We start from the raw sequence: 23,559 nt of genomic DNA, 5'->3' as shown, positions 1-23,559 counted from the left end.
AAATAGTAATATTTGAACCATTCCTTAGACTTTCATCCATTCAACAACTCACATACGATTATATCGGAATGACAGACATATGTATATATGAGTAGTGTAATTCACGTTATACTTTCTCGCATTTACTAGTTGGAACTACATAACAATGCTAATAATACAAACCTCACTTTGCAGCTCCGGAATTTCCCAAAACCCCGACTGATCCCCACAACTGGTTCCCAGAGTTATTCCTCAACGAGAATGTAGCCTATAGAATAACGATTGATTCGTTCGCCTTAGTCTAGGTACATGGTGGTAGATCTGCTAACTAAGCTGTAAAGTTGCGGCGAATCTCAGTCTTCGCGTTCCTTCAAGCCGGTAAACAGTGCAGCGCGCGTCAAATCTCGCGGTTCCGATACAAAAGTCATCGTGGATCACATACTAATTAGCGGTGGATAAGTTGAGGCGAGGCAATCATGGATCCAAACACGCCACAACCCTCGACGACTCCGCTGCCAGAATCGGTAACAAATGCTCTGATGAGTATTCAGCCTCGGTACAATAGCTTTCACCAGCACAATGCTATTCCGAGCATGCCGGGCAACAGCTACAGCCATCATGATCCCGGAAGTTCCACCAGTCCTTCAGGGTCTGGGGCAGCACAACCTGGGGCTAATTCCAACAGCAACAACAACAATTCCCTCCAGCCGGCCACCACGAGCGTAATCAATTTGTCCAACTCGAGTGACGTCGTGATAGGTCCGATGACCCAATACCAAGGATCCGTTACGATCTACCAATATATGGATGCAACTGTCGAGGCCAGCCGAATTGCGTGTGAGTAAAACCGCTTCGGGATTTGCAAGCTTGTACATTGTCACGTACCTACATTCAATTTTCACGGCTTATGCCAACGGACATATTTACGAGAATCCAAATAAAACTGCTACTCAACACGAGGTGCGTCAGAGATAATTGTTCAGTTTCGCTTGGTGCGTTAAATATGTGGAATATTCGTGAGTACATGATAAGCATTCCAATACGTGCAATGTTTTGTTTTATTAATGGACAACGTTGAGTTTTCCCACATTCGGTGTTTTCCCTTTTAGTTGGTTTCTTCAACTAGTGATTCTGTGAGTCTCTTTCAACAAGTGTAATAAGTTACAATCAGGCCCATGAGAATAACTGGTCCATGTGGATGGGTTGGGGGGTGGTGGGGGAGTTTAAAATTCAAATTTAGCTAAAAATAATTACAAAACCAAAAATGCACACTAAAACCGGGAAACTGATTCCTAAAACCATTTTCTATATATAAAATATTAGCTGACCCTGCACAGTTCGAAGTATACCACCGTCGGGAGCAGTCGTGTTTTTTTCTATTCCCGTCGCGCGTTGTCGTTGTTTCGTATGGTGATAATCGGAAAAATAATAAAAATTTCATCTGTGTTTGATGATAAGTGGAAAATGCAAAATGTAAAGGAAAGCTAGATTTTGTTTAAGTTAATAAGTTGAGATTTACACATTTTGCTCGGTTCGCGATTCGAAACAAAAGCAAAAAAATAATGTTTCATTTGTTTGAAAAAAACGTCGCTTTAAAAATTGTTGTTATTGATGTTGGAAGAAAAGGGGGAAAATACGTGAGAAACTAATGAAACCTAAGAAAATGTGATCCCTGATTGATTAGTGCAAAGCGAACCGGACTGGTGCTGGCGGAATATGTGTTAACGCCCACTTTGAAATGCATCGTAACATACGAGGGAAGGGGGCGAAAGCAGCAAGAGGGCAGAATATCGGTGAGAGCGTTCCATTTGTTTTCTTCTTAGTAGTTTTTCTCTATCCTCCAACAAAATAATTTCATACTCGTAGATCGTAGCAATCCCAATCTTTATAGTTGTAGGTACATATATTCAAAATTCATCTGCTTCCCAACGACCAGGTTTCCTTTCGGTCATTTCTTTTAGTGGTTAATCGCAGCAATCGCTGACTTTTTAAATTTGCTACCGGTCGGAGGGATTTTGTTTTTGGCAAGTCCCGTTATGAGTTTGATATTACGAGGGTTCGTGTACAGGTGCCGTGTGCGTGTGTGTTGCCGAATATTCTTCTGTTCTTTGAATCGTTGTAGGGTTCGTACAGTGGATTAATTGATAATTTCGATTGATTCAGTGTTAGAACACTCTAATGTTCCGAGGAGCAGAAGAGTGTTCAGTGGCGTGTGGGTGCATGTTGTGCCTCACGGATTCTCCAGCCAATCAATGATTTTTTTTTCTTCTATTATTGATAACGTTACGGTGTACCCATCCCATTTAAATGCATTTTTTCAAATTAGTTATTGTGGTATGTGAACGGCCCCTAACGTATTTTTTCTCCAACCAACATTTGGTTAAATGCAATTTTTTTCAAATACTTCATCTAGATTGTCCCAGTTAGTTTTTAAGGTCTCACGTTTTTCTCAAAATATTCTGCTTTTAAGAAAAGATGGATTTGGCCGGTAAACAGAATTGAGGTTAAAGCTGCGGTAAGAATTAAGCTGTATATTGGTAAGATAAGGTGAAACGTAAGATTTGGAATGCATAAAAAGGTAAGATTGCATAATTCAATGATTGTTGTTTTATTGTATAAAATATTAGAACAACCAATCACTTGACAACTGGGCAGGTATCTAAACGTATGCGTAATACCTGTCTTAGATTATTAACATTAAATATGTCATTAATCTTATAACGGTTGCGTAAATGATTGACTTGTTCATCCAAATGATACTTACATTCACACATATCACATTCATTCCATAACAGTTCACACGAAGCCATGGGGTTGGGCATGTGGTGATTTGCATTGAAGATCTGCCGAACTAGTTATCTAAAGAATGCAATTCAGCGCATGTGTTGACGAAACTGCGGTGAATCCGTGCACCCATGGTGGATTATCTACATACATACTACATACATAAAATATTAGCTGACCCTGCAAACTTTGTTCAGCCTTTGTTTTTGTTATTCATACCCTGTTTCTTAGTCCATAAGTGGATAAAAGAAATCGTCGTGGGATACTTTTGTATCAATAATAAACCCAAAATGATAGTTGGTTATTCGAGTTCTGATATTTTTAGTTCATTCAATTCACCGCTCAGGGAATGGAAATATTAAGTTTGAAATTGTTCTTCTAAAACTGGCAGTGAATGATACAAAAACGCAAATCTGCTAATTGCTAATTATTCCACTAACATTTGGAGAGCGAACTTATTTTAATCGCCGTAATTTTTATGATTATAATTTTATAAACTTATTTTATCGCTGAATCTTCAGCGAGCTAGCGAACTTGAGAACACTATATTCATCATGTTTTATTTTCAATATGGACGTACGTTATGGTTTCGTCAGCATTCCTGTTAAAAAACTTTTATCCAGTCAAGTATTGAAATATTATGAAGAAAGAAATTTATTCTATTCTATTTTTATTTATTTAAAGAGGAATTAAACCTTCGTGGTCATTCACCCTCTGTATCGAAGAATTGGTTACATTGGTTCAATTTTTAAAGCTAAATTTTTGATAATAAATTTGCACTTTGTAAAAATTTTACTAGCTTTTCTTCATTGGCTGGATGCAAAGTTTCTTCTATCCTATGTCCAATGCCGCTGGATTGTCTATATGTTGCATATGCTCTGCATTCTTCGATGATGTGTGAGACGTTGAGTGGTTCGTTACAAGTACCGCAAGTTAGGATTCCTTTGGTGAAAAATTTGGAATGGGTAATCGCTGTGTGACCGATACGCAGTCTCGTCAGAGCTCTTTGTTCCGATGAATTTTTCCTGTCCTTCCAAGCAAGCGTCGAGGTTTTGATTCGTCGGAGAAACAGCTGAACATTTTCATCCCAATCTGACTCCCATTTTACCCTTTTTTCACTTCTCACCCAACTGATGATGTCTTGTGCTGGAACATCCGTTGTAATTTTAGGACCACTTCTTCCTTCTGCAGCTAGTCTATCGGCTTTAGTATTCCCATCAATCCCAACATGATCAGGTATCCAGCATAAAGTGCCTTTAAGTTTACGCAGTTCTTGTGCGATGCTCTGTATCCATGGATGTGTAGATTTCCCCGATTTAACTGCTACCAACACGCTTGCCGAGTCCGAAAAGATTACAGTTTTGTACCTTGACTTATTTGAAACGTTTTTCAGAGTATACAGTATCGCCATCGCTTCTGCCGAGAGAAAGAAATTTATTCAATAAAAACGCCTTACAAAGGTAAAATTTATTTAAGGAATTTTAAATGATAATACAGGATTCAGCATTTAAGTTTTGGTGATATGGAGTTCATAACTTTCAAAATGAATAAGCTGAGAGTGAAATCAATCATTGATAACCGATCTTAAAATCTACAGGCAAGACAAAAGCTGATTCTCTATTTGTTTATTATACTTTATTAAATTAAGAAATAACAGTTTAATGATGATGAATGATCTTCAAAAGTTTAATTCTAAGGTTTTTTTTAAATTCGAAAAAACAATTAATTCCGACAGTACTGGAAAAAGTTAAAAAAAAGGTTTTATTTAATATACAAATTAGTTGAAATCTGCAAAATAAAATGTGCAGTATCTCGGCAAATTTTGAATCTTGAGTAGGTTACTTAAGTACCTTTTCAGAATTCTTTATTTGTTTCGAACAGTTGGCAGTAAGTAAGATGAGTCAAACCTGTCCCAAGCCAGTGGTAACGGACCCCTTGGTTGTGCTGCAATTATTGTTTGTGCGATGTGCGATCGAGACTTCCCGTACCGCCTTGGGTCGAAAGACCTATCAGCCAATGGTGGGTTCAACTACATACATACATCTATATATAAAAATGAATTTCTGTCTGTCTGTCTGTCTGTCTGTCTGTCTGTCTGTCTGTCTGTTCCCTATAGACTCGGAAACTACTGAACCGATTTATGTGAAACTTGGCAAGTGGAGGTATTGGGGGCCGGGGAAGGTTCCTATAATGGTTTGGAACCCCTTCCCCTAACAGGAAGGAGGGGAGGGGACTCCCAAATATAAGACAATTTTTTGCATAAATCGAGAACCAATCAAGCAAATGGTATCAAATTTGGCATGAGGTGGTATGTGGGAACGGGGAATATTTCAATGAACATTAGGTACCCCTTCCTCCTCTCAGTGAGGTGATAGAAAGGGAGGAGGGGGACTACCTTACAATTTTTCATGTAAATCGAAAACTATTCAAGATATTGGAACCAAATTTGGCATGGGAAGGTATTTGGATACGAAAAATATTTCTATGATAGTTTGAGACCCCTCCCTCTTTCCATTAGGGAGATATAAAGGGGGAGGGGCCCTCTTTTTAATTTTTTACATAACGCATTAACTAATCAAGCAAATGGAGCCAAATTTGGCTTGGGCGGATATTTGGGAACGTGACATGTTCTAATGATTGTTTGTGACCCCTTCCTTCTTCCAGCGGAAGAAAGGAAAGAGGGAGGGAAGTTTCATACATTTTATACTGCATAGCATTAAATTTGGCATGGAATGATATTTGGGTACGAGAAATGCTTCTATGAAGATTTCGTATTCCTCACTCCTTCGAAAAGGTGTATGAAAAGGGGGAGTTTTCAGTATAACTGTAGAGCTGATCGAGCAAATTGAACCATATTTGGCATGTGAGGGTATTTGGATACGAGAAATGTTTTTATTATAAATTGAAGCCCCACCTTTTTCAACGAAAGACATAAAGGGGAAAGGGGGGTTTCCATACAATTTTTTTGCATAACTCGAGAATTAATGAAGCAAATGAAATAAAATTTGGTATAAAAAAGTATTTTAGAACAAAAAATACTTTTATGAATATTAAGTTCTCACCCCTCCATTCAATGGGAAGAACGGAAGAGGGATTGTACTTCCTTTCAAGTTTATGCATAACTCAAGAATTTACAACGCAAATAAAACCACATTTGCCATGGGATGGTATTTTAATACGAGAAATTTTTTCATGTCAATGTTCAATGTTCATGTCAAACAATTCCTTTCTTGCAGTGGGATGATAGAATTGGGAATAAAGGAAGGGAAGAGAAAAGCTTACACTTAAATTTTTTTCCGAGAAATGGACAAAACCTTACATGGAATATCATTTTGGTATGATTCTATGATTATCTGACACACCATCCTCCTTTCAGTGAGTAAGTACATAGGAGGAGGGAGGTGAGCCCAATACAATTTTGTTAGCATTAGTTCTCAATTTCTGCTAACGAAGCCAACAAATGGAAACAAATATGGCATGGAAAGGTACTTGGTTACGAGATATGTTTCTACAATTGTTATAGATCCTTTTGCTTTACAGTGTACAGAGGAGAAGAAAGAAGGAGGTTCCATATAAATTTTGTTGTAAAGCTTCAAAACTTATCAACCAATGGAACAATATTTGATACAAGAAGATTTTTGGGAATGAATAAAATGGGTATGATTATTAAAAATCACCCGCCATTCAGCAGGGGGGGGGGGAGGACAGGAGGGGTTCTCTTATCAGTTTTTTAGCATGAATCCAAAATATATCAAGCAAAAAGAACCATATTTTCTCATTTGGGTTGTTTGCGTACGATTTATTTGAGACCCTCCTTTTAAAGGGCGAAGCTTAAAGGAACAGATTAAAATTATCAGATCTTTAACACAAATTTATAGATCTAGATTCAGAATATTAGTTTAAGTTATTTTTGGATTGCAATCCGATACTCCAGCTGCAGCTCTCATTTTATAGCGGTTGTTTATGAATTATGTTATAATTTGATTTAAAATAATGCCAACAAAACAATAAAAATTTGAGTGAATTCTGAAAATATCATTCGATTTTGAAAGGTGTAGCAAAGCACACCGGGTCAGCTAATACATACATAAATTAGTTGAAATCTGCAAAACGATTTGCTTTAATTTTTTTAATTCAATTTAGCTTAAACCTATAAAATTTCGTTAAGATTCTATTATTTTTACAGAATTGTGAAAAGTAAACAAATAGAAAATTTCTAAAACTGCAAGAAACACAAAATGAAATAGAGGCTAAAATTGAATTCTTGAAGAATATTTCATATAAGCATAATGTTTGTGATGATTTATCCGATTTTTTCAATTATTAAAGTGATTAATAATAAAGTAATGCTTGAACTTGTTAATAAACTGTATAAATTTAGGTAGGGTTTTTGTGTCAAGATTTGAGTTTCAATACAAATAGTTAACTAATGTGCAAAGCGAAATTGACAATTAAAAGTAAGTTTCAGTTCGTAAACTTCATGTAGTGGCGAAGATTGAAATGTATTTGGCGTAGAGTGATAATAGAACTTAATATCGCCGGAGGTGAGCCAATTTTCTGACATGTTTGTTAACACTTATTTTGAAACATCTTTTAAGATGTAGTAATTTTACATTACTACGGTAAATCCCTTTCTTCAACTGAAAATTTTACTTGAAAAAATTCTCCATAGGAAGGGGGGTAGGGTAAGGGGTTTTACACCTACCCCCCTCCCTATGGAGAATTTTTTCAAGTTTTCAAGGGTAAGGGGTTTTACACCTACCCCCTCTCTTCCCCCGTTCGTACGGCATTGGTTACAATATTTTATTTAATTAGGTATCTTTCGTATTAATGCTTCAGGAAAAAAAATCATGTTCTCCAAGATCGATTCAGGTAAATAGCTTTATGGTGGATCCATGCAAAAAAAAATCCCTGTCAGTGGGTCAATCTATGCTTAATCTATCCATCTTTTTCACCTTTGAAAGTAGCTTAAGAACACACTCCTATTACTTGAAAAAAAAGGATAAATATTTTGGACAATCAGATAGGAATGAGTTTCACGTATCCATTTCTTTTGAGATTTTAAGTTTGCCTTAAACGCACCAAGTAAATTGGGATGTATTGAAAAAGTTCAACTCTTCCAGCCCACTATTGATTAAGATGGTACATTTTTAAGGATTATAATAACTTCACGGAATAAAAAAAAGAAACGATTTTTTTTAATCCATTTAATCAATCGAGTCAATCGAGCTGGCAATTGATCGAGAACTTTGTAGAATTTTAACTTCGCAAGACAACAAGAACGCGATTACCTACATATTAAATTTTATTCCACTCTTGATCTGTATTTGTTTCGCAATCGGATTTATTCGTGTTTTGTCTAATCTGGATATATTGGTCAACATTAGAAGAAATATTAACGTAGAAACATACATTCAGAAATAATTTTTTTTCTCAATTTATGAAGACTGTGCACTTTTTTCCGTTCTACAAATGCTGCAATTGATGGATATCAATTGACGGGCTAACGAATATTTACGATTTAAACTTTTCACCAGTGAACGCCTCCATCGAGCAGAAGCTTGTTGTCATCGAATCGACGATACCCGATATACCATTCTGTTTGTGAATAGACCCGATTCACTGTTTTACTGCTAGACTATTTTTCAGACGAGCTTATGGATCCCGTTAGCCCGCATAGACTAAATCTAGACTTTATGCACTGTGATACCGACCATGTTATGGAAACGTTACTGGAAACAAACTAGCAAATACTTTTCGAGGATCTGAACATCGATGTTGCTGTATCAACCTTCTATGATCATCTCTGGGATGTCTTACGCATTGACACGCCGCCTAAACGACTACACCGGCACCAGTCTTACAAGCTCCCTTGGTGGAATGGCCGCTACCTTCGAGACCGAACGGACCATAACAAGTCAATGCTCTCAAGGCTAGATATTGAATATTCGCAATACAATCGCAATAATATCGAACGCAACGTGAAACAAGATCCTCTGACATTCTGGAAATACATCAATAGCCGCCGCCTTGCTAACTGTATCCCATCGTCTGTGCTGTGGCGCACATCGGAAAGCATCAAAGAGTCAGATGACTTCTTTGCCGAGATTTTCAATCGATCGATCTCGGAAGGTACTTTTCCTACTTCATGGAAAATTACATCAATCTCACCGATCCAGGAAATGTTCATCGTGGCCAATAATGATTCTCTGCTGCTTTTCCAAAGTGCTGAAAGTCCTGATATACGAGAGAATCTTTTCAGCAGCCACCCCAATTCTCACCGATGTGCAGTACGGGTTCATCGAGAAACGATCAACCTTAACAAACCTAAGACCGCTCGTCGGTTGTGCCGGATCGTTGAGCACAGCACCGCAGATTATGTTTTCCTAACTAGGAATTCGGGATCCTGTAGGGACATGATGGGAGAAATATTTGCCATTTTAGTGTGTTGCCTGATATGGGGTTCAAAATGGCTATTACCTAGTAGTTCGATTGCTTTATCTGTTGAACTAAAGCAAGGCTGTGGTCGGCTCAAGATGTCCATTCAAAGTGAGGCCATTTCAGAGCAAGATGTTTTATCCCATACGCAAGCTAGCGGCTTTGTAGTTGTTTTTCCGTTCTTCCCACCATGTCCTATTGTATTTCTACTGCATTGCTAGTGCGTTACGATGCGCATGACTACTAGCGCCATCTCTTGCCATATTTCGGTGAGTTGACCTGAGTGTTTGGCTACCTCTGTGCACGGGAATTTTAGGATGGTCCTCTTACCTTTCTCACTAAGGCACTTCCTTGACACGCGTTCGAACACGAGTCATTGATTTTCCATTTCCCACCAAGCAGTAAGTAAACTTACTGGTTACAATCGTTAAAAATGATCAAATCGACCAATCAAAGGTTTCCGTGAGATGCATACCATCGATCGGCAGATTCATACCAAACGTCATAGTGAAACTAAGGATCGGAAACTGCATTTGAAGGTGTTGAGAACGATCAAGGCAAACCCAGGGCAGTCGGACTATGACATCGCCAAGAAATTCAATGCCGACCGGTTCACCGTCAGAAGGATTCGTCTGCGCGAAGGAATACGATCTTATCGGGCCAGTAAGCTACCAAACAGGCCATTGAAGCAGAATGTAGTACCCAAAGGACGTGCCTTCAAGATTTACAATAACATTCTAACGAAGTACGACAGATGCATCCTCATGACTGACGAAGCGTACGAGAAGATGGATTTTGGGCAACTTCCAGGCCAAAAATATTATAAAGCCACTGGTCGGGGTTCTTTACAGCTGCGGACGAAAAACCTCGGTTTTTTGTGACAAACAAAACCATGGACTCCAAGATGTACAAAGAGGAGTGCCTGAGAAAACGTATTCTTCCGTACATTAGATCTTACAAAGGATTAGTAAAGTTTTGGCCAGATTTGGCAAATTGCCACTACAGCAAAAAGGTACTACAGTGGGTGGATTTTGTCGAAAAGGACATCAACCCACCCAACTGAACTCAATTCCGCCCCTTCGAAAAATATTGGGCAATTGTCAAGCAGAAGATGAAGAAGTATGGTAGAACGAACGGATCAGCAGAGATGAAGAGATGGTGTAACGAAATGGCCACTGAGGTCTGCGAACAGGGGTTTCGAAATTGCAAGCGTTACGTAACCGGCACACGTCTCTAGTTCTTCCGTACCAGTCTGAAGTTGGCAATAGAGGAAAAGAAGAAGGAGGATAAAGGAGAAAGACCAAAATTGAGGAAGAGGAAAACGAAAAGGGTGAGATGTATGAGTGCAAGAGCACAGCCTACCCTTTGATGGAGTATCATAGGGTGAAACCAAGGGGCCGAATCCACTCTCGGCAGTAAACACCCGGCTGTTATGGTCAAAGACTTATTTTTTTAAAAAGTGTACTTAGTCTTTGTTTGCTGCAAAGAGTAGGGAAAATGAAATTCATGACTTAAAGCATCGAAACCAAACGAATTTTTTCGAAATAAAGTATTTTATCATGTTTGGTGTGGTTTTTCAACAAATTGGCGCTATTTGAAGCGTTTTAAATAGTATGCCTTTTCAATGTTTAGAGTTTTTCCTTACTCATAAGAGTTAACAAAATTTATTAATGTACTGTGCACTGTTACAAAACTTTTAACGGTTTTAAATACGAAGTTACAGTCTTCGACAAAGTTGTTCTGCGGAAAATTCACTTTAAAAAATTCATAAATTGGCACAAAACCCGTTGCCAGAATCTGTTTCGCAGAAGAAACAAAAATGTTCAATTTTCCTATACTTCCTATCCATACACAGATAAAAGTTCTTATTTACTCATAAAAACATTACTTGAACATTCTGCAAACAATCATGGTAACTTTTGAACCAAAACAAAACTTTTAAGACCACAGGGTGTGAGAAGTTAAAAAATGACTTCAAATCGACTCTGTCTAATGTATACATAGGACAGGTCCTAAAGGGCTGAGTATTGTATAGCTATCGACGTGTAATAAAATTTTATCACACGAATATTTACATGGCAGGTTGACAGCAGCACCTTTGTTAGGGAATAAGAATGAGTTGCTAGGAAATTAAAAAAAAATCACACAGTCATGTACTGTAAATATATTCATTATGTTTTAATTAAACTGTTTGAAAATTAGTGATGATTTGCTATCGTTGATATTCGTCTATTCAGATTACTCAGATAATCATACCGTTTGTCCAACTACTCACATGCCGACTGGAAAAATGTAGAAGCACGCGGTTTGGATTACGACTAGCGTCTTCCACGTTCCAACCAATGCATCCATCCTGGATATTTTTTTTGTTTTCGCTACTCCAACACATCCACCGGCCATCATCGCAACGTAAAAGCGTCATTGTAACTCGTGAGTAGAATATTTACCCCGCTAGCTACAGTATGACTAAAAAAAAAATGCGAAAATCTGTCTTCAAGGTTCAAAACAAAATATTAACATGATTTAAAAACCTTTCTATTCAACCAGGCATGTAGATAACCATATTCATCTTAAACCGTTGCGGGTATTTCGATATTTTCCAAGTGAAACTGAGCGAATGTAATGCGAAAATTCTATTATATATGGCAAATTAAAAGTGACCCATAATTGTTACAGAATCCACCAAGTTTCACACAATCATGAGTCACTTTTTTGCAAGAATAACAAAACATTTTTTGGTTGCTAGCTCAACCCAATTGTCCCTTGAATGTATACTAGCGAAGAATGCCCCTGAATGTTTGCCAGAAACTTGTTGATTTTCATGTTGATAATTGGGTGTTGCCATGGACTTCTATGTGACTAATATTGAAGACGATTTGACTAATAATTGTTACAAGCTACAGTTTTGACCCATAATTGTGGTTTTGAAAAACGTTGATTGTTTTGGTAATTTATTTTATTTTTTAACAAATTGAAAATAAAAACATATTTTAAATCAAAGAGGAAGTATTTAATGACTGAAATTCATGCAAAGCTTGATATTTGGTCTACTAACACCGAGTAAACGAACATTTTGTGGTGAAAGGATACGTTAATTGACTAATGATTGTAGGGGGGACTGTACACCCACACACAAAATTTTAAAAATCGTAAAAAAAAGTTACAGTGGTTGTATATATGAAACGACCGAGAAGTTCACGTAGAATTACTACAGCCTATCCCGAGTCAATGTGTTTTTCGTTTCAAATAAGCATTCTAGAATAAAGTATGTCGAATTTTTTAAAGGAACTTAACTTCGAAAAAAATCATTCTTCCATAAATTGTCGTTTTAATAACTATTAATGGTCTAAATCGACCCATAAAGATAGTATGCAGCTTTTTTAACTGCATAACAAAACGCGAATTAAATATAAGTATAAGCAGAAACAAGGCCGATGTCGTCGAAATTATGCGCCCGGCAGCTATGCAAATAATGTGATCAACACATGAGCTTTGTATCAAACGCTTGCGAGAAAAGTCTACAATGACTCCTTTGATCTAAACGCTTGACTCAGGGCAAAAGCTCTCAAACTGTTTAGTCTCATCTCATGCGTCTCGTTGGATTGGAATCAGTATCATGTTTTCATTTCCCTTAAGATCACATAGCAATCACTAGCTTAAACTGTTGCCTAAACACGAGACTCCCGAGAAAGCGTTAGATTGACCATGTTTTCAAAACTACAAAGAACAAAAAACGGCCCTTTTCAGGGCCAAAATATTAAAGAGAGTTGCGCTTGACTTTTCCTTAATAATTGGTAGATGACGAGTGCGTTGTGTGGGTGGTGTGTGATGGGTGGGTGATGTGTGATGGGTGGGTGATGTGTGATGGGTGGTGGAATGCGATGGGTCGTTGTGTGATGGGTGGGTTGTGTGCGATGAGCTGTGGTGTGCGATGGGTGGTGGTGGTGTGTGATTGGTGGGTGATGGGTGGTGGTATTTGATGGGCGGGTCGTGTGATGGGTGGGTGGTGTGTTACGTGCGGGTGGTGTGCGTGTGTGTGTGTGTGTGCGTGCGTGTGTGTGTGTGTGTGTGTGTGTGTGCGCGCGTGTGTGTGTGTGTGTGTGTGTGTGTGTGTGTGTGTGTGTGTGTGTGTGTGTGTGTGTGTGTGTGTGTGTGTGTGTGTGTGTGATGGGTTAGTGGGGTCGTCGGGTTATAATCTGAGCAGTCACAACACAACTCGCTTCCGCCGCTGTTGGTCAGCTCTGCTACTGCCCATGTCACTAGTTTCAATTTCTCTGATACAATGAAACAAACCGTCAGTTGACCCCTTGTTTTATACCTTTCGTAGGCTGGAACAAACAAAACTCATGAAGGGGCGGAGCGTCTACATTTTTTTTTCATTTTCGAATTGCCAATCAACGTTGAGCAGGCTTGGTATGTCTTTTAAGAGAGATGTCTTTGAAAGAGGCGTTTTTCGTGACGCGAGATCGGTTCGCGAATTTCAATTTGCCCCCCTATAGTGTTGCCGTAAGACGTAATTCTACGTCAAAAAACAAAACAGACTTGAAATTTTCGCATTGTTTATGCGTCTTACTGTAAACGGACAGACAAGCAGACAGACGGATAGACAACAAATGCATATGTCTGGTTGGCTGGAACATCAACTCCCAAACAACCGCACCGTGAAAAATACAACACATTTCCCCTCAGCGTTTATGGCTTCGGGCACTGCGCCGTATCGGATTAACTAAATAAACCATTGACGGAGGAGTCATTTACAAATTGACCGTCCGCCGGCGTGGTTCGAATTCTCGTGGTCAAGCGAAGTGACCGATATTCGCGAAGCTTGTTCAAATCGTTCGTTTCAAAAACACGTGGACGAATGACATTGACAAGAAGATAATAACCCGCTAGGACTAATCCAGGCACATATCTTACATTTTAATTTAATTAAAATATAAAGGATTAAATAGCATCTGGAAAGCGCGCTCGGGTGGTTTAAACAGATGAAAACTGACAAGTGAAAAGATTTCGCCGGGAAATGAGTCTGCTAGTGAAAACATATCGTTGATGGAATACTACCAAGAACAGTTTAGTGAATCATGAAGCTTCTGCTGAAAATACACAACAAAGATCGCAACTATTCCAGCCAACAACGAAGACGTAAATTTTACCGTCGTGCATCCAAATCATCTTCGAGTGCGTCCAGCACAGAATCGTGCCATCGGATAGCATCTAATCAGGATGATTCGAGCACGATACTTTCATCTGCTAGTGCGGTAGCTGCCCGATGTAGGTTTTTGCTCCGGACGGGTTTGGTTGTTTATCGTGAGCATACTTCCGAAACTGTAGTCACATATTTGTATGTAACTAATAAGAGCTTTTATTGGACATTCGTTGTATTATTATGTAAAATTAATAAATGACCGTATTGTGTCGTTGCCACTATATGCCAGTTATATATAATAATATGCGAATGAAAACAGAAAATGTATCGAACTTTCAACATTTAAAATAAGTACAATTTGTAAGTTGTCGGTTCACTTAAATAATTAAATTCAATTAGGCGCTTCAAAGTTGTTGTTAATAACAGCTTCGCGTCTATTGTAACTTCCATATTTTAACAATGAATCAGCTTAAAAAATCCCGTAATATAAGCTTTTTTCAAACTCAATTTTTAACTCTCTAAAACTCATTGGTAGCTGAAAACTTACAGAAGTTAAGTTTAAAAAAAAACATATCTTAAACGTTGAAGCAAAGGGCTTAAGAACCTTATTTTCCAGTACCGTAATCCAGGGAAATATTGATCGTTTTTTTCAATATTTTTCGATTATTTTTCCTGTTAAGGGGTATGTGGAATGTTTCATATTTTTAAAACCAGTACTGGACTCCTATGAATGTAAAACGTGGTTGCAGAAATTTATTTGTCTACTTAAAAATTGATTTAAAAAACCATTTCGCCGCTGTTCAGAAATTGATGCTTTGGGGTTACATTGATCATTTTTCATTTTGACAGTTTTCTTGATCATAAAGGATACAAAACACCTTCATAACTGTTTAAAAATTCTAATTTATCGATTTTACCATGCTTTTTAACGTTTTCTTTCGTAAACATTTATAATCGAAAAAAAACAATGATGCTGCATACATCACACATTCTCCTAGGCCCTCCCACTATTTCCATTTTCATTTATTCTTCAAAGTTAATCATTTGATAGAATTCCTATCCATTTGTCCAGTAAAGGCTTACTCTTGGAAAATGTCCTTACTTTTTAAATATCAAAAATTTATCATTAAACGACTACTATACAAATAGCACTATAATTATACATATACATAGAATAAAAGTTGTTCTTCCACATTCAACCACCCGTTTGCTTCTAAATACTGTTTGGTATCATCAGGAGGGCTGTTTGTTTGCGAGCCTTGGGAAAGATGGATATTTTAAGATTTAGAAATTACATTTTTACTAACAGAAAACAATTTCAAATACAAACAAAATTTTGTCTATTTGATACTCAATTAATAGGCTTTCAAACGTAGAATACAGTTTTCAAAAATTCAAACTATAGACTAAATTATTGATGATAATGTGGAAAAATTTATTGATGGTCAAAAATACCCCGGTGAAACATATTAAGACTAGCTCATAGCTGTATTTAAAAAAATAAACTGTAGAAGTTATTCCAAAAATGTCCGAGATATTTCAACTTATAAAAAAAAATCCCAATAAATCTCAAATTTGGAGTTAAATTAACGGGTCTTAAACGGTTTTAGACAGAAATGACAATTTTATACGGCGCAGATTGATTCATAGGTTTCGATGAGTTAAAAAAAACGACTCATCATTTGTATGAAACTTTTGATGGAAAACAATAACACATTGATATTCATACATATTCCGGGCGGTTGATGCAAACTGGAAACGTTTTTATCTATTGAATCTTCAAGTTCTACCAACCAGAAAGCACACCTTTCCCTTGCTGAAAAAAACACCCGATATGTTGCATCGTTTCAGTATTTATAGATTTTTGTTTACTAACCTACCCACTATGATTCATTGATGCAAGTGAAGAATGATTGCGTCTTTGTCAGGATCAGAGATGTTAAAATCGCGAGTCTACATACTCGCACTTTGCCCTTCTTTGCAGAACGATTTTATTTCGTTAACCTCAAACTGCAATGATGCTATCGAAAGTTCAACTCGGAAAGCATCAGGAAGTAAACTTCGGGTAAACTCGGCAGGAGTAAACAGCAATCGGGGGAAACATCAGCGAAGCAAACGTACAGTTCTGCGAATTAAAAATTCAAATCGTTTTCGTTCGGCAGCCGAACACATCAATCGGACAACGCATGGGGGCGTGGCTAAAAGTAATAGATACAAGGGAACGGGAAACGAATGGGAGAAGGGTGCGAGGCAATGTACACTCGGTCCGTCGGGCAACGATCGCTCGTGTGCATTCGTGAACGGTAAGCTTCGTTCTGTTGTTTCGTTGGTGTGATTTTATTACTGCGAGGCATGGAAACATCAATTCGGAACTGTTCTCTTCGTTTTGTGTGCAATCACATCATGATTGGAACGAAGATAAAATCAATCTGCACACAACAAGTTAAACTCGGAAAAAATCAGCCGAATGATTCTTTCCGAAGCGAGTCTACACACCGCTGGTCAGGATTGAGTCGATGGAGATTGAGTACAGTAATAAAAATGAGCTAGGTCTCCAAAAGCGAAACACTTTAACAGCATCCATCTGGTGGAAAATCTCTGACCACAATGATTCATATAGGCATACGACAATCAAGGTATTGGCAATACTTTTCAGAACAATGAACTTTATCACCTTTTAATTTTAGTGCTTCTGTTTGGTTAGAAAAACTAGAATCCAGATTGTTCTACACATTTGAAAAACTAGAAACGAGAAATAAAATTTTCGTAGATATCTGTTTTTGATCCACTAAAGTATGTGATTTTATAAATAAATGTTTATTTAATAAATAAATGTTTCTATTATTTATATGTTTGATCACACAATTTCGTCATAAAATTCGAGAGTGATATTATTTAAATGCATTTTGTTGGTGTTACTAAACTTTTTTTTTTTAAAGGAGTTTAACCCGTTAGGGTCATTCTTCCTCGATTCGATTGGTTGGTTAACCCATTAGGGTCATGCTCCGTGGTAGTCCTCTATATGTTGTAGATTAATCCGGCTTTGCGGAGGAAGGCAACTAATTTTGATTCTTCTTGGGGGCAGTTGCTGAGAATCTCTCGCATATTTGATGCTAGGCCACTAGTTTATCGGGTGGTGTGGAATTGTGGACACACGGTGAGGATGTGTTTCACTGTGATAACCGTGTCACAGCATGGACAAATCGGAGGGTCGGTTTTCGTCATAAGGTGTTCGTGGGTGAGGCGTGTGTGGCCGGTGCGAAGACGGGTGAGGGTTTTTCTTTCGAGTGGGCTTGGTCGGTTGTTCCATCTAAGAGTGGTGTTCTTTTTTCTCCCTGAGCTTCGCGTGATGATTTGAGTCCCATGCCAGGTTCCATGCCAGCTGAAGGAAGTTTTTTATGTGGGTGGTGGCGTCTTGCTGAGGAATGCCTATCAGTGAAGGGTCAAGTAGTGTAGCTGCAGCGAGTTTGTCCGCGGCCTCATTCCCCTGGCCTGGCCTGGTACCCAGCAGAAGGTTATCCGTTTGTCGAGGGCCATTTGGGGATGGAAGGAAGCCATGGATGTTTGGTGTTGCCGAGCGACAGGGCTGTAAGCACACTGGCTGAGTCGCTGCATATCACCGTGTTTAGCTTGCAGGTTTGAACTGCCTTGAGGGTGGCAAATGCTTCAGCACTAAATACTGAGCATTGTGTGGGGATGGAAAGACTGAAGTTATTTCTGCCGTTGTAGATGCCACTGCCGACGCGGCCAGTGGTTGTTTTCGATCTGTCAGTATAAACGTGTGGGAGGTGGCCATACTTAAAATTGACCAGCTGTCTGAAGTGTGTTTGAATGACCTTTGAGGGGGAGGGGGGGGGGGGGTCGTTAGGTTTTATTCTGCGCGCAACAAGTCTAGATAAACTTTCGGAGTTTTATCGTTCCAGTATCTTAGAGTAGGTTCAGGACGGGAGCAGATAGGCTGAATTTCATTGCCTGTCAATTCCGAGAGGAATTTGTACGTGCGGATTGCCATAGAGGATTCTTTGGAAACGCCATTTGCCAGGCTTCTCGGAGTCTTGGATGATAGTAGGCCACTCTCAGCCATCAAAGATGGAATTGGACTGGTGCAAAAAGCGGAGCTGATGATTCGAACGCAGCGGTTGTAGAGAGGTTCCAGTTTATTGATGACGACTTCAATGTTGGCACGACTGAGGAGACCTATACCGTGAAGTATGGAGGGCAAAAACCAGCCGTGAAGGAATCGAAATAGAGAGTCTCTGTGTGCGTGGCTGGTGTTGTTGGCAAGTATTTGGAGGATGGGTATTTTCCCGGTGGCTTTCTTTCGTACTTGGTCTAGGTGGTATTTGAAGTTTAGGCGGTCGTCCATCCAAAGTCCTAGCAGGCGGGTCAACGGGATTGTCTGGTCGTTCATGGTGAGAATAGGAAGCTTTCCAAGTATTTTTCGGTTCGGGCCGATGTGGAGTAGGTGTGTTTGGTGGGGGAGAACTGGAAGCCGACTGAAGGTGCCCAGTTTGCTACTTCGTTCAGAGCATTTTGAAAACTTGTTCGTGTAGTTTTAGAGAAAGCTGAAGATGTTGTGAGGAGATTATCATCGGCGTAGACCAATGCTTTAGTGTTGCTAGGGACTTTTTGGAATATCGAGTTGATCCCTACTAGAAATAGGGTTGAGCAATTACGGACCTTGTGATACGCCTCCATGGATGGGTCTTGTGTAGGAGCGCTTGCCGTTAACAAGGACCTGGACTGTTCTGTTTTGAAGAAAGTCGGCTATGTATCGCAACATTCGGCCTCCTATTACCCAGTTGTTGAGTTGGTTGATAATCGCTATTCGATCGACACGGTCGAAGGCTTTCGACAAGTCCAGAGATAGGCACTCTATATGAAGTTGTTTTTGTGTAGTTGGATCAATAATACAAGACTCTAGTTCCTCGAAATAGTCATCGATGGATCGTCCGCTTCGAAAAGCAAACTGACGGTTCTCTAGAAGCTGCTGTTTTTCGAGGAAGGCGTGTAATCGTCGGTTCACCATTCTTTCCATGATTTTCCCGACGCGGTCCAGCAGATTTATGGTTCTGAAGCTATCGAGGAGGTGGGGGTTTTGTTTTGGTTTGGAGATAGGGATGACGAGTTTGTTTGTAGATGTGGAGTAGTGTGGTTTTGCCTATGGCTGATAGATTTTTCAGGAGAGGATAACCGATGTCGTCTGGTCCGGCTGAAAGTCCTTTGACTTTTCTCAGTGCCGACTCCAGTTCGTCGAATGAAAATTTGCTGTTGTAGTCTTTTTGGTTATGGGCTTGGTCAGTTGGAATGGGGAGCAGGGGGTATTGGAGGAGGGGGATATTGATGCGAAGGGGTCACAGAAGTAATCGGCAAGGGAGATGGGATCATCGATAGGAGAAGGTGAAAGGGATTGCTGCGGTTTTTGCCTTTTATAATTTTTATTTTGTTCCATAGAACTTTGGTGGAGGTGTTGGGATGAATTTCTTCCGTAAATTTTTGCCAGCTTTCGGCTTTGGTTGAGCGAACTGCTGCTCTCGCAAGAGAACGCGCTGTTTTGAATTAAGTGAGTGCCTGTTGTTTTCTTGGGTTATCATTGGGGATTCTCCTGAGGGATCGTAGGGCTTTGCACCGCTGTTTTACGGCGGATCGAACTTCTGGTTCCCACCAGGGGACTGTAGTCTTGCCTGGGACCCCACTAGTTCGTGATAGTTTTCGTACCAGCTTCCATGAGGACCTTGGTGAAGGATTCTTTGCATGTGGGAGGGCTGAGTTAAAGAGATTTATCGACTTCGGTTTGGAAGTTGAACCAGTCTGCTTCATCATGGTTTCAGCGTGGTCTTGTGGATGATTTTGGTGTAGGATGTTCTAGTTTTAGTCTAGGATGGGAAGGTAGTCACTGCTGAAGGAGTCATCAATAACTTGCCAGCCAAATTTAAGCCCGAGTTCCCAAGAGATAAGACTAATGTCGAGGGCGGACGTGTTTCCGATTGCCGGGTCAATTCTTGTGGGTTGGGAATTGTTCAGAATTGTGAGGTTTTTAAAGGTTGCCAGCTCTTCCAAGTAAGAGCCTTTGTTGGTGGTGTGATAACAGCCCGAGCTGGTGGAGTGGGCGTTCAAATCTCCCATTATAATAAGGGGAGGAGGGAGCTCGGCCAGAAGGTCTTCGATTTTGGTGGTGAAATCATGGTAGGACAGATGTGGATGAATGTAGAGGAATACTATTGTTATGTCTATCGGGCTATGGACTCTGGCGCAGACTGCATTTAGTGTTGTGTTGACGGTCGGCAATTTGTAGGGAGTACCGGTTTTTATAGCTAGACCAGCTCCTTGTCGTGATGGCGGGTCTGAGACTGTGTGCAGGTTGTATCCTTTCAATAAGTTTAGGGGGATATTGGAGTTTGTCAGGATTACCTGAATTGCGAAAACGGTTGTGGTGTGGTTTGAATTTGGATATCGGATAGCCGCCTCGTAAGGCCTCTGGTGTTCCATTGGATGGCGTAATTTTGTGACTTTTTGTGAGTAGGTCGGTTAGTCACGGATGGTTGGTTGGGGGTTGTATCTGTTGACTTGGTTGTGTAGCCATTTTTATGTTGAAAATGTTGTTGCAGTTAGCTATTTTAGTTTTGTGACTTACCGGTCTGTTCCTGAGTCATTGGAGTAGTTTTGGTATTATCTGGGTTGCTGGGTTATGTTGGAGCCGTAAGTGGAAGAGTTTGGTTTTTTGTTCCTCGTTGTCGCTTTTTTTTGGGACGTTCATTTGTTGGATTGATTTTTGGGTCACATTCGGTGGGGGAGTCTTCGGATGACGCTTTCCAAAACCGTTTGGGTGTTGTTATTATGCTGACTTTTGAGCTGCTGTTGGACATGTTGGTGTCGCTTTCGGATTCCTCTAGGGTTTCGTTCTTTTGTCTTTCCAGTTTTTCTACTTGACGGGAGAGTTTGAATATTTGGGAAGTAAGAAATGCAACTAGGTTTCGTAGTTCGGTTATTTCTTTATCCTTGCTTTCAATTGTGGAGTTGAGGCTGGCTTGGTTGAGTCGTTGTTGAACGGATGCTGTGTGGTTTTGCCGGTTCCGAAGTTCTTTAATGGCTTCGTTGTGGGAGATTCCTAGATCGGTCCTGATTTTGATTACGGCAGATTCGGCGGGGCAGATTCGACTATTGCTGGGGTGTGGGTTCTGGCAATTGATACAGCAGGGTGTTTTTTAGCAGTTTTTGTGGTTTTCGTTTTCACCGCAGTTTAAGCAGCTGGTTTCGTTTTTGCAGTGCTTCTTGGTATGGCCGACTTGTCCGCATTTCAGGCAAATGCAGGGAGAGTCTGTTTATCTGTTTTTCTTGTGAATCGATAAACGCTGATCACCCCTTGATTTGCAAGATCTTTTTCCAGTGCCTCGTCGGTGGCACCGGCAGCTTCTCTGCAGGTAACCACACACTTGTAGGTGTTGAGCGATGGGTGGAAATTGATTGTAACGGGAGTGTTATCTATTAGCTGTTTAACAGCCAATAGTTTTTCCACTTGTTTTTGCGATCGGACTTTGAGCAGGTGGGCTTTTCCTTGGTCGCACGGATGTCCTCCGACGATTTATTCAGCTGCATTTTCGACGGTTTTAGAGAAGATGAATGGGAATTTCGGCAATTCTGCAGGTGATTCGGGTTTGAGCAAGAGAAACTGGATTGCTCCGTGTTCTCCGTTGGGGTCCATCCATTCTGGGATCTTTCGCTTGTTGGAGGTAGAGGGTTGTGGAGAATGTCCCCACGGTGGAGGATTTTCCACCATGGCTGTGGCCATGCACTTGTCTCCTGTGCAGTCTTGATCGGTAGAAGAAAGAAAACTTTTCAGGTTCACTAAAGAAAGTCACAATAATCAGACGTCCGTGATAGAGAAAGATATTTGCTACTCAGGGCTTGCGCGGAATACACGTCTGAACGCGACGAAGGATCAAAGTGAACTGTTACTAAACCTTGGCTTCCTGTGTTTGCTGCATCTCACAGAGGTCAAACTTAGAAAAAAAAAAACGTGATCATAGCCTACTCAAAACTTATTTTTTTTACATTTCATCTTCAAGATGTCTTCGAAGAATCAAAAAGTAAAATGAGCTCATTGAGAAAACTTATGTTATGATAAATATTCCTATAAGTGAGAAAAAATCTAGCTTTTAAACCGTTGGTCCAATCTCTTTGCTATCTTCGACAAACTTGTTTGAAATATTTTTTCATCATACTTTGTTTTGGACTTCAAGTTTCTTGAACATTCATCTTTCGAATACGAGTGTAAGTTAAGTACCTTTAGAAATCTTTTAGATAAAATGGATATAATTCTGTTTTTTCTCTTCTGATCGGGTAGTGTTTTAAAAACTTAATGCGTTATCAAAAAGAGACCCTTTCCAAAATATTAAGTTTAAAATAGTTGGTACTAAAAATGAACAGGCGTTAAACCTTGTAGAGTAGTGAAATTTCATTCGGTATCCATAAAGCCTTGTTCATGTTAGACATCATTTGATTACTGGCTTGAAACTCAAACGAAAATAAATCAGAAATAAGTTACAATGAATGTAATGTAAACCGTCCATTTTCAAATATGTTTTCATCGAATAAAAATTTCTCATTCTTTCAATTTCAGCTGGTCGTAACAACCAAAATCGAGGACTTCCTTCACCAGAGCCGACATCCGTTTTACGACAGGAGCGATATTTCATCTACGGAGCACTAATATTGCTTACAATCGTTGCCTTTTCGGTGGCACTATATTTTATCATCAACCAAACACAAAGCAATCAACCAACTAGTCAGCCGGACATTCTCTTCGGCAACAATTACATCTCGGGAACTAGTTAGTATTAACGATTAGCTCTCATTGTCGACAATATAAGCATTTCCTAAGAATTCTCTAAATTTATCTGCCATATAATCATGCTAGACTGATCGTTCAATTTCAGTTCCGAATCTCGGCAACGGCCACTTGGTAATCGATCGTAACAATTGGGGCGCTCAGGTTTCGATCCGAGGACCATACCCTCTAAATAAACCCATACCGTATGTGCTGATTACCCATATTGGCGTCCAGTCCACACCATGTCCAGATATGTACAAATGCTCAATCAAGATGCGATCCATCCAAGATGCGGCGGTAGCCGAAATGAAACTACCGGATATACCGAACAACTTTTACGTAAGTATTGCTGGTTGCTTTTAATTCTATCTTCTATGACCTT

At 39.5% G+C, this 23,559-nt stretch overlaps 1 protein-coding gene across 3 annotated transcripts in view; it reads left to right on the top strand.

Moving 5' to 3' along the window:
- Nucleotides 1-327: 327 nt before the first annotated feature.
- LOC129759101 (peptidoglycan-recognition protein LA) overlaps nucleotides 328-23,559 on the top strand; it is a 39,042-nt gene continuing 15,810 nt past the window's right edge. The window contains exons 1-3 of one of the 3 annotated variants that reach the window (XM_055756521.1): nucleotides 328-816; nucleotides 22,968-23,177; nucleotides 23,284-23,516. In XM_055756521.1, the coding sequence (XP_055612496.1) occupies nucleotides 456-816; nucleotides 22,968-23,177; nucleotides 23,284-23,516 (804 nt within the window). In that variant the 5' untranslated portion in view covers nucleotides 328-455. Of the gene's footprint in view, nucleotides 817-13,956; nucleotides 14,509-22,967; nucleotides 23,178-23,283; nucleotides 23,517-23,559 lie in introns of those variants that run through there. The other 2 variants (XM_055756523.1, XM_055756522.1) reach the window with 2 other exon arrangements.

This window comes from Uranotaenia lowii, unplaced genomic scaffold (genome assembly GCF_029784155.1).
Source record: "Uranotaenia lowii strain MFRU-FL unplaced genomic scaffold, ASM2978415v1 HiC_scaffold_102, whole genome shotgun sequence".
Taxonomy (NCBI): Eukaryota; Metazoa; Arthropoda; class Insecta; order Diptera; family Culicidae; genus Uranotaenia; species Uranotaenia lowii.
Note: the sequence above shows the minus strand (reverse complement) of the source record. Positions and strands in the feature narration are given on the sequence as shown.